Source organism: Cydia fagiglandana, chromosome 1, assembly GCF_963556715.1.
Source record: "Cydia fagiglandana chromosome 1, ilCydFagi1.1, whole genome shotgun sequence".
NCBI lineage: Eukaryota > Metazoa > Arthropoda > Insecta > Lepidoptera > Tortricidae > Cydia > Cydia fagiglandana.
Window position 1 is genome coordinate 6282513 of NC_085932.1, and position 10478 is coordinate 6292990.

A 10478-nucleotide genomic window follows, 5' to 3' on the forward strand; every position below is an offset into this window, starting at 1 on the left:
CGACGTCCTTTAGTTCGTTTTCTTCTAGTGTGTCTCTACCGACTCTATACGGTAGAATGAGATAGCAATATCACTTGCTCCCTCTAACGCATAAATGCGTCCCTTGGAGTGGCCGGCGCTGGGCCATCGTGTAGAGGAGCCATAAAGTATGGCCCACTACTGTCTAGTGGTTTCAGACCAAACATTGCTCTAATACATCTTTTTTGAGATTTTAAAACATGTTCTCGGTTGGTACTATTACCCCAAATAATAATTAAATAAATAAATAATCCAATGCCGGATATCCACCCATCTCTCCGCGGTCGAATTGATTACATAATTTGTGTTTTCCCTACACTTTCCATACTTGTGATGAAGATTGAGTAAGCCTCACTCCAGGAGGCCATCAAATAACGCGGGATTTCTGCACACCGGGACCCCGGGATCTACGGGATTAGCGGGATTACCAGTACTTACCGCTGTGGCATGCATTATTCATTGCAACTTTATTTATTAAATGCGTCTAATACTTTATTTCTGTTTTTTGGTTTGAATATTTAGTAGATACGGTGTAACTATTTAATCACAATTTTAAACATCTTATTATTTTTAGCGGAGACACTTCGTCGTATCCGTAACCGCGTTTTAAGCCTCATTAGCACACGAGTGGGCTTCTTTATCTGGCTTATGGGCGGGCGGGGGCGGCGCTTCCGTTTCCGTTTCCGTCACTTCGCGGCTTCCGGTCCCGCCGTGTGCACATCCGATCGGAAAATTCATTTCTCATTTAACAAAAAAATTTTTTAAACACAGTTTTTGTTTGATAACGGTACTATAATAGAACTATATGTCATTCAGTCTTTTCAAAATTTTAAGTCTTGAATATTGATGTTATAACTTATTTTTAATTAGCTTTAATATGTACTAAAACACCAAACTGAAATACCTACCTATTTTGAGATTTTCTTTTCATATTGCTCACTGTGGAATGGGTATATGTTCTTTCAATCGTTAGTAAAGTGATTGAAAGTGTGTAGGTATGTGTGTGTTTTAAAAAGACATTGTGTTACTTTGTGGATTTCTTACGGTTAAACAACATTGATCCGCCCGTGTGATGGTCGCGCACCATGCTGTGGCTTAGCGCTAGCGACCGCCGCTTACACCACCTATACCATGGTATGTCTCTGTGAAGCTGAAACATTACACTTTCTATCATTATGGTAACATTCCATTTCTAACCGCAGCTGCACTACCGGTACTGCCGGCCTAGCCAAGATTACAATCGCTATCGCTTCGACAACGAAAAGCATTATGTCTCTCTATCACTCTTCCATATTAGCGTGACAGTGACAGTTGCGTTTCGATCGCTACGAAGCGTAAGCGATTAGCATCTTGGCTACGCGGCCTGAACGCGTCCCTGTCGTTGTCAATTTCCATAGTAAAATGAACAGTAGTGCAGCTGTCGTTGGAAATGGACTGTCACCTTTAGGGCCTTAGGGGCTTAAGCGAGCTCGTAAGCTAAACAAACTTGTAATGCCTATAAATGGAAGCCTCTTTTCATCTCCTTTTATACACTGACCAAAGGGACCTTTTAAATTTTGTTAACCTTTGTGATGTGTTGATCACAAATCGGGGGTTCAAACCTCGTTCGTGTGTCCTCGTTGTATAGAGCAGAAAATATGGTTGTCAAAAAAAAATGCAAAATATAAGTGATGACAAAAATTCGATCAGGATCCTTATCATTCATAGACAAGAGCTTAAAGCAGCGATCGGCAATCTGCGGCCCGCGGGCCGCATGCGGCTCGTGAACCTGTCACTTGCGGCCCGAGAACCGCCTTGGATTTTGTATGTAATAGTGACAAATGACAATGTCTTATAAAGTCATAAATATTAACAAAGTACGGCCCGCGTCACCTCCGTTAACTACTAGGTATGTGGCCCTTGGCTGCTAAAAGGAGAATGACTCACGTAGGACCGGGACATGTACGGGCCGGAGCTTCCGGCGCATCGTTTTCTATGGAAAGCATCACGTGATCGCCTGTCATGTTAAGGGACCCACTGATTATCAGTCCGCCGGACGGTATCGGCCTCTCAGTTAGAACAAAATTTTGACAGCTCCGAACAACTGACAGGCCGATACCGTCCGGCGGACTGATAGTCAGTGGGCCCCTTTATAGAAAACTAGAAAAGTAAGCGCCGGAAGCTCCGGCCCGGACATGGCCCGTACGGCTGCCATCAGTTTGGCATTGACATAAACGCTATCGTGAACGTAATTTACTTTCTATGCATCTCGCTCGTACTGACATATTATAGGGCGAAAGAGATATGTATGAAGTAAATTACGAGCTGCACTCACGTCATATTTGACACTGATCTATATCGTTTCTAGATCTATTAATTGACGTATTTTAAAGTTTGAATCGAGCCGAAAGTATGATTTTAGATACGCTTCATCGAAACTGTATACTGCAGCGGGAAAAATAACATCAAAAATTTTAGGGTATGTTTATAAATGGAAGAAAAAACTCGAGTAAACCAAAAGCAACATTGCTATTGATACTTAATTTCTTTTCACGATAGCGTTTATGTCAATGCCAAATTGATGGTAACCGTACTAGTGAGTCATCCATAACACAGGCGTCTGAATACTTAGTCTAGTTTACAAGGCTTATACAAGTTTGTGCGTGGCATGGTTAACAATAGTTGGCACTCACTAATTATGTTATTGTTTCAGATCCGTACGCGTCGCTGAGTTGTCGCGGCAGCGGGACTACTGCGGGCGGACAAGTGCAGCTCTGGCAGTTCCTGTTGGATGAGCTGGCGCAGGGCGCACCAGGAATCTGCTGGGAGGTGAGCTACATATAACGCATCTTTGTAAGGCCGGATGTACTATTTAGGACTGCAAAATGTGGCATAGGGCACACGAATAAAATCACATCTTATTTCAGAAACAAAAACAATGTATACCGAAGTAAATATGTACCTTTCTTAAGAAACTAGGTCATCACTTCGATTCACCTAACAGTGTTGCCAACTCGGATTTTGAAAAAATGCTAGACTAATGTCTAGATTATGCCAAAATTATGCCTAAGATTTTTGAAACAAATATGCTAAAAAAATGATAAAATATCACTTGAAATTAGATACTTATAACACATACTTTTTTCAAATTTACCGCCTTTTTCTACTGACAAGATCTGCTTGATCAACTTTATATAGTCCTTTGACGTCCATCCGTCCACAAAAGTAAAAATTCATATGAAAATATGAACCACATAAGGCGATGGCGCATATTGTTGCTGCCAAGTTGGTTTGGTGCAAACTTGGCTTAGACTAAATTATGCTAAAAAATATGCCAGATGCTAAATGGAAAATTTTGGTGCCAAAGCGAGTGAAAATATGCCAGATCTGGCATCATTTATGCCAAGTTGGCAACACTGTCACCTAATAATAGATACGGTAGATAGTGCCATATACTTGCCTGAGAAGTCAATCAATGTGTTGTGTAGCCCTGCTACGACGTAGCAAAGGGCGCGTAGCTGGGCTACGTGTGCTTAAGTTTGTTAGCATGTAATGCTACTATTCGAAATTCGCATTTCACAAACAAACTGCCCGATTCGAACTTTAAGATACTTCAATTAATAAATCTAGAAACGAGATGAATTAGATGTGTCAGTGTCAAAAGTGACGTTTTTGTTTGAAGAAACGTCATATTTGACGCTGGCATATCTAATCTATATCGTTTCTAGATCTGACGTATTTTAAAGTTCGAATCGGGGCGAAAGTATGGTTTTAGATTTAGATACGCTTCATCGAAACTCGATGAACTTTATAAGTAAACCAAAAGCAATATTGCTATTGATACTTAATTTCCTTTTGAACTTCTGGACCATATTTGCAGTATTGGACTATAGTTGTGAGGTTTTAGGGTAGTTTAGCAGATTAGGCATTTTAAGATGCTAAAAAATGTGGCGTTCCACGAAAAAAGGTACCTTATGGCGGCTGGCGCTTACGTCGCATAGCGCCGCAATAATTTTGAAGCGGCGTTAATAATAGCGTAAGCGCCAACCGCCTTAAGGACCCTTTATCCGTGGGACGTCACAAATAATGTTTATTTAAACTATTATTTATTGTTTTTATTGTACATATGCATGTGCAGGGTTCTCCAACGGACGGCGAGTTCCGGCTGAGCGACCCGGACGAGGTGGCCCGCCGCTGGGGCCGGCGCAAGCAGAAGCCCTCCATGAACTACGACAAGCTGTCGAGGGCTCTGCGCTACTACTACGACAAGAACATCATGAGCAAGGTGAGAGTCAAGGCGTGTCCAGACGGCGATAATTTTTCGCCAATCTGAATAGATTGTCCGATCAATCCAGGCCGTGCGGACGCAAACGCCAATTGGGCTCGCCGAATTCAACCGCCGATTATGACCGATAATTAATTTTATCGATAAAATGGGGTGCGGACGCAAGAATACCAATTTGTGAGGACTTTCAAATTGATTGTCACTGTGACAATTAAAACTTTCGACCGTATTCGCACGTTTCATTTTGATACTTTGCGTTTCGTGATAGCAGTGGTGGCCGAGTGGATATGACGTCTGACTTTCAATCCGGAGGTCGCGGGTTCAAATCCTGGCTCGTACCAATGAGTTTTTCGGAACTTATGTACGAAATATCATTTGATATTTAGGTACCACTAGCTTTTCGGTGAAGGAAAACATCGTGAGGAAACCTGCATACATCTGCGAAGAAATTCAAAGGTGTATGTGAAGTCCCCAATCCGCATTGGGCTAGCGTGGGGACTATAGCCCAAGCCCTCTCGCGCATGAGAGGAGGCCTGTGCTCAGCAGTGGGACGTATATAGGCTGAAATGATGATGATGATGATGACTTTGCGTTTGATCTCGAGACGTCTTTAAATGAACAATTTATAAAAATCTTAAATTACTTAATTTGTTTCTTTATCACGTACCGTGTCAATAAAATACCCGAATGATTTCAAATGTCCCAAGTTTTTTTACTCAACATTTGTCTGGATTTTTAGGGCGTCTGTGAACTGAACGATCAAAAAAACCATAAGTTCCCGTCTTGTTGATAATTAATTAGCTTTTATGATGACTGCAGGTATTAGCGGGTCCCTCCCAATTTTAAGCTCCGCCTCCGTACCTGGCTTAGTTTACAGAATGTGTTATGTCCCCCGAAGTTCAAAAGAACTTATGTCATTCAAGCTTAGGACACTCCCTCCACTCCACTTGTAAATTATGGCGTCAAATAAAACGAACTCATTTGCATAAGTGAGTTAAAAGGAGCGCAGGGGGCCGATTTTTGAATTTCGACCGCTCGATTTCGTGTATTTCGTTCAATAATATCTCCACTACTAGGCATTTAAATTCTACTAATAGTTTTGAATTCGAGTGGTCAATACCACTAGATTCCAAATTTCGATCGCTCGCATTTCAAAAATATGCATTTCGCCGTTTTCCACCGATTTCCGAGTGACGAAATCGAGCGATCGAAATTCAAAAATCGGCCCCCAGTTTGAAATGTAACGCGATCTCTTGGTGCGAGTATTTATACGTGTTTATTTATATGTTAGTGGTGTTATTAACAATTCTATACAGTTACATAGTTTGTTTTGTTATAAGTAATTGGTGATCCACGCATAATGGTAAAAGATGCTAATGTTTAAGACTTGAATAAGATAACCGGGTTTTTCCGTAACAGAGTTCCTATTTAGCCATCGTCGCATTGTCACTGATCTATGTAGTTTGTAACTATTTTTTTTTTCTTGTCACATAGGTTTTATTTCTCTGTCTTACCAATGGTTTTGTTCACCATAAAGAAAAAAATTAATCTTGTAATTTTTTTCTTTATGGTGAACAAAACCATTACATATAATATAAAAACCATTACTAGGTATAACAGTATTTTCATTACTTAGGTTCATGGCAAGCGCTACGCCTACAAGTTCTGCTGGCGAGGGTTGGCAGCAGCATGCCAGGCGCAGACGCCGGACGCGCCGTGGCCGTATCTGGCGCCGCGGCTCGACCAGGCGCCACAGACGCCACAGGCGCCATCCGCGCCGCACGCCTCCCACGCGCAAGTGCCCCATCTACCGCCGCACTAGGCTGCAATACTTTGTTGATGTCTACTTGAATTATGTGTTTTTTGCACTACAGTGAAAAAAGTACTTACGTGTGTGACATTCGCGTAGAGAATAATACGTACAAAAATGTTTCGTGTCTTAGGGTCGGTTGCACCAAAGTGTTCGTATCGTTAAAGAGTTCGCAAAATTTTTATGTATGGAAAGTTTCATAGTAAAGCGCCGGGGCGCGCCGGCTGACGTTGATCAGTCTGTCAAATGTGGTTGGTGCAACTGGCCCTTATTCGTACACCTACCTAAGTATATCTGTTCGTGTCAGTGGTTGGAAACGGTTGTGACCCAGAAGGTTAGTGAAAGCCTTTCACAGGACCTACCGCGAAAAACAAAATTGCTCAAGAGAGAGGCAGATAATGAAATTTCTATTTTTGTTTTTCGCCGTAGCATCTGATCTTTCGATTGACGTAAATCCAGTCATCAGAGCGGCTACCGCGAAAACCAAAATTCGCAAATTGCGGGGATCTTTCTCTTTTACTTCAATGGAGGCGTAATTAGAGTGAGAGAGAAAAATCCCCGCAATTTGCGAACTTCGATTTTCGCGGTTACAGCCCAGTAGATGCTCATATTGAATGCAACGAATTATAATAAATAATTAAATAGGTATGTATGAATATAATATACATTGTTAAAAAGAATTTTGCCAATCGGAATTGGGAAAACTTTATTCTATTTGAAGAAAATGTTTTTTTTTTGTGAGCAGCTCTCTTGACTGTTGTTATTTTTTATTATGAGGTTTTTTACTTGATTTTGTAACATACATATTTTCTTGTAGGTATACAGCGTGCTTCCTGTAACAGGAGCAATAATTTAAACTAAAGGCTGTACTCCTCAAACTGACCAACATTTGTTCAGCAATTTTAAAAAAATATGAAATCTTTAGACTTCCTCTTTTTCAATACAAAATAAATATTTTATTTATTTTATTTTATTTTATTAGAAGACCAACAGCGGTAACAAACAATATAAACTTATAACTAGGATACAATCATAAAGCCAATAACAGGTCTCCCTAACAGATACAAAAGAAAATATTACGGATTTGCTTAAGTACTAGACTATACTACGTTTATGTGTGTGCGTGGCTGTGTGTGTGTGTGTGTGTGTGTGTGTGTGTGTGTGTGTATGTGTACGTGTGCGTGTGTTTGTTATTCATTCCTCCACTTGATTGTTATAATTTTTTTTTGCAATCGCATTTTTAAAAGATTTTTTATTATTGTGCACAAATGGATCGACATCGCTAAACTGATTGTTGTACGTTTTTGAAATTCTATATAATACTGAATTCCTGCCATAATTAGTATAATAGTTAGGTAAACTAAGAAGACGTTGGTGCCTAGTATTTACCTTAGGTGTGAAGTATTTGATCTCAGCTATAAGGTTAGGACAATCCACATCACCTTTGACTATATCAAATAGTAAACCCATATCGAGCAATACCCTCCTGTCCTCTAGGCTCATTATATTATACCGCTTGCAACTAATCTTATAATTTATGGATGGCTGTTTAGTACGGTAATTCAGGTATCGTAAGAACCTCTGTTGCAGTCTTTCAATTCTTGATTTGTAGGTAATGTAATTAGGAGACCATATATTGGATGCGTACTCCAGAACACTACGTACATAGGTAAAATAAACCACTTTTATACAGTCAGGGTCGTTAAATGCCTTACAGACTCTCATCACGAAACCCAAGTTCTTGTAAGCTTTGTTTATTATATTATCAATGTGATCTGACATTAACATTTTACTATCTAGTAAGACTCCTAGGTCTCTTATTGATTGAACTCTTTCTAAGCAAGTTTTGTTTATAGTGTAGCAAGCATGAATGAATATTGCCTTCAATGTACGCTGACACCAGTGTGTTTGACGTTACTTGTCACGCTTTTAACATAACAAAATTTGCATTAGCAAAATTTGTCTTAGAATAAACTTTAAAGTGTAATAAAAATCAAACCATGAGTTATTTTCAAAATTTGCTGAACAAATGTTGGTCAGTTTGAGGAGTACAGCCTACAGTTTCATTTATTGCTCCTGTTACAGAAAACACACTGTATAATTAATTGTAAGACTAACTAACGCTAAATGCATAGGTATCGATAAGTGTTTCCTGTTTAATTTTTTTGTAGTGCCGTAATTCGGTGGATTTGTTACTAGCAATTACCTATTATCTATTCTGTGCAATTAGGTATGTAATATTTGAATCCAGTCATTAGCGTCTTGTTTTACCGTATTTATTCAATCGCAATGACATTGGGCTACCGTGATAAATAAAACTTACAAATACGTAATACCATTGACCTGTTTATCAAAAGCTTGTAACTTGTAATACAAGTGGAAGTCCCTTTCTAACAAAAGCTGTCAAAAAGGGACTTCCATTGTATTACAAGTTACAAGCTTTTGATAAACAGGGTACATATCTCTCCCGTCGAATGACGGTCTCTCCTCTACATATGTCATTGACAGTTCCTTCAAGTCTTTTTGGTTGGGCTCTAAAAAAATATTTAACGAACCGTTTTACAATAGTTTATAACTGAAATGTAAATCTAAATAAATGAATGTCCTAAACTTCAAAAAATGTCTATGTACTAAGAGTTAAACCAAGAAAAGTCTGCAGCGATTTCGATAGCCCACGCAGTGCAAGTGTTATTTATACTCGGGCTATCAAAATCGCTGCACTTTTATTAGGTAGTCTAACATTAATATTTTACGTGACATCTACTCCATATACAAATTATAGAGACCATTTGGCGCGAGAGGTACACAAAACCCAATCCAAACATTAGAATTACTCTAATAATATGTGATGAATTTAAGAAAATAATCAGAGCTGTAGAGTTTGTAGAATCAAAATCAGAGCTGTAGAGTTTGTAGAAGACCGTATGATAATAATTTCAACTTTTATTTTTATTTTACAAGTATATCTGTATATATGAATTGTCAATTATACTAGCTACCTCACTAAAATGGCCTAATCCTAAATCCCAGTCCCGTCTGCGAGCTAGGCGATAATTTTCTTGTCAATGCATTTTTATTGTAATTAATAATTTATAATATAGGAGAACTAGCTTATAAAGTTAGCATAATATATAGTAGATTATAGTTAGTACGATTTGCCTGCCCTAAAGCAAAACTCAAATGTAGCAATCAAGTTTATTTTTGCTACCTAGTGTAAAGCTAATTTAGTTTTTATTTTAACCCAGTGCTTGTAATAATTTTTAATGTTGTGAACGTATTTATCTTTACGTAATTAATTTAACAAATATATATAGTATTAGAATTTTTCAATGCATTTCTTGACGTCGCGCGTCACCTTTTGAGGAGTAGCAGTACTATATAAGTACTTACACTGGCATTCAAATGTGGACACGTTTCAACCGTAATATTAAGGCATTACGGACTACGGTTGACATCTATCCAGGCACTTTTGAACGCCACTGTAATTACTTTTGATAAACATAGAACATAGCGTCATCTACATCAGCTGTGCAATTTATCTGAGACTTTACACTTATGTAAGTACAATCAACATTTTTTTTATTATACCTAATTAAGATTTCTAAGAATGTATGGTATATTTTAACAAAATAATTGTTTTTATTAGATTTATAATTTGTTTTACATGTTAATTGTTCTTGCTAAGAGTACTGTTGATAGTGAATAAGTTAATTGTTTGTGTAGTATTTGATTAGTACTTACCGTAGTTAATACTGTATTGTATTGCCAAGACATCTGCGCATTTATTTTTCAATAATACCTACAAATTAAAATTATTAAGTTACCCTGTAATATCTACCTATACCTATGTCTCTATGTGACACAGGCATATTTATTCACGTGATTGTTTCGATTGGCTTTTTGTGTAACTATTGTCACTTTTCTAGGCCCCAGTATAGAATAGATAACTGAAATCAGTATCAAAATGTATTCCGTACAATTATGTAGGTACCTACCTAATATTTGAATTCAGTCATTGGCGTCATTGGTGTCTTATGTCTTATAAGTCCATTTTTTAGCATTAGAAAGAACTTCGCAGAAGTAAGCTTGTGGTTCCAAATCCGGCACTTTTAGCGGTAATAATTTGAAGTTATATGTATTGACCATGCTACATTAGATACCTAATTCAATAATTATTAACAATTAAAGAGCCTGATAAAAACTGCACGCTTGCTTCTGTGGAGTTCTTTCTAATGCTAAAAAAAACGAACTATAGTTGTAGAACTGTTAACGCTGTTATAGGTACCTAATATTTACTTGCTAATACTTATTTTATTATATTTTCCGACAATTTAAAAAGTTATATCCAGTGTACATAATTATCGCATTAAAGTTCCATACCAAATA

At 38.1% G+C, this 10478-nt stretch overlaps 1 protein-coding gene across 1 annotated transcript; it reads left to right on the forward strand.

Moving 5' to 3' along the window:
- The first annotated feature begins 1103 nt into the window (after positions 1-1103).
- LOC134671651 (protein FEV-like) lies at positions 1104-6104 on the forward strand. Its single transcript, XM_063529485.1, has 4 exons — positions 1104-1152; positions 2711-2826; positions 4136-4282; positions 5919-6104. Exons 1-4 carry the CDS (start codon positions 1104-1106, stop codon positions 6102-6104), a joined length of 498 nt encoding a protein of 165 aa, XP_063385555.1.
- Positions 6105-10478: the final 4374 nt, after the last annotated feature.

What these genes read in the sequence shown, in the direction of transcription:
- LOC134671651 (XM_063529485.1), top strand. Translation starts at nt 1,104, where the DNA reads ATGCTGTGGCTTAGCGCTAGCGACCGCCGCTTACACCACCTATACCAT. An exon ending in CTTACACCACCTATACCATG is followed by an intron (nt 1,153 to 2,710) that starts GTATGTCTCTGT and finishes TTATTGTTTCAG; the next exon opens with ATCCGTACGCGTCGCTGAGT. An exon ending in CACCAGGAATCTGCTGGGAG is followed by an intron (nt 2,827 to 4,135) that starts GTGAGCTACATA and finishes ATGCATGTGCAG; the next exon opens with GGTTCTCCAACGGACGGCGA.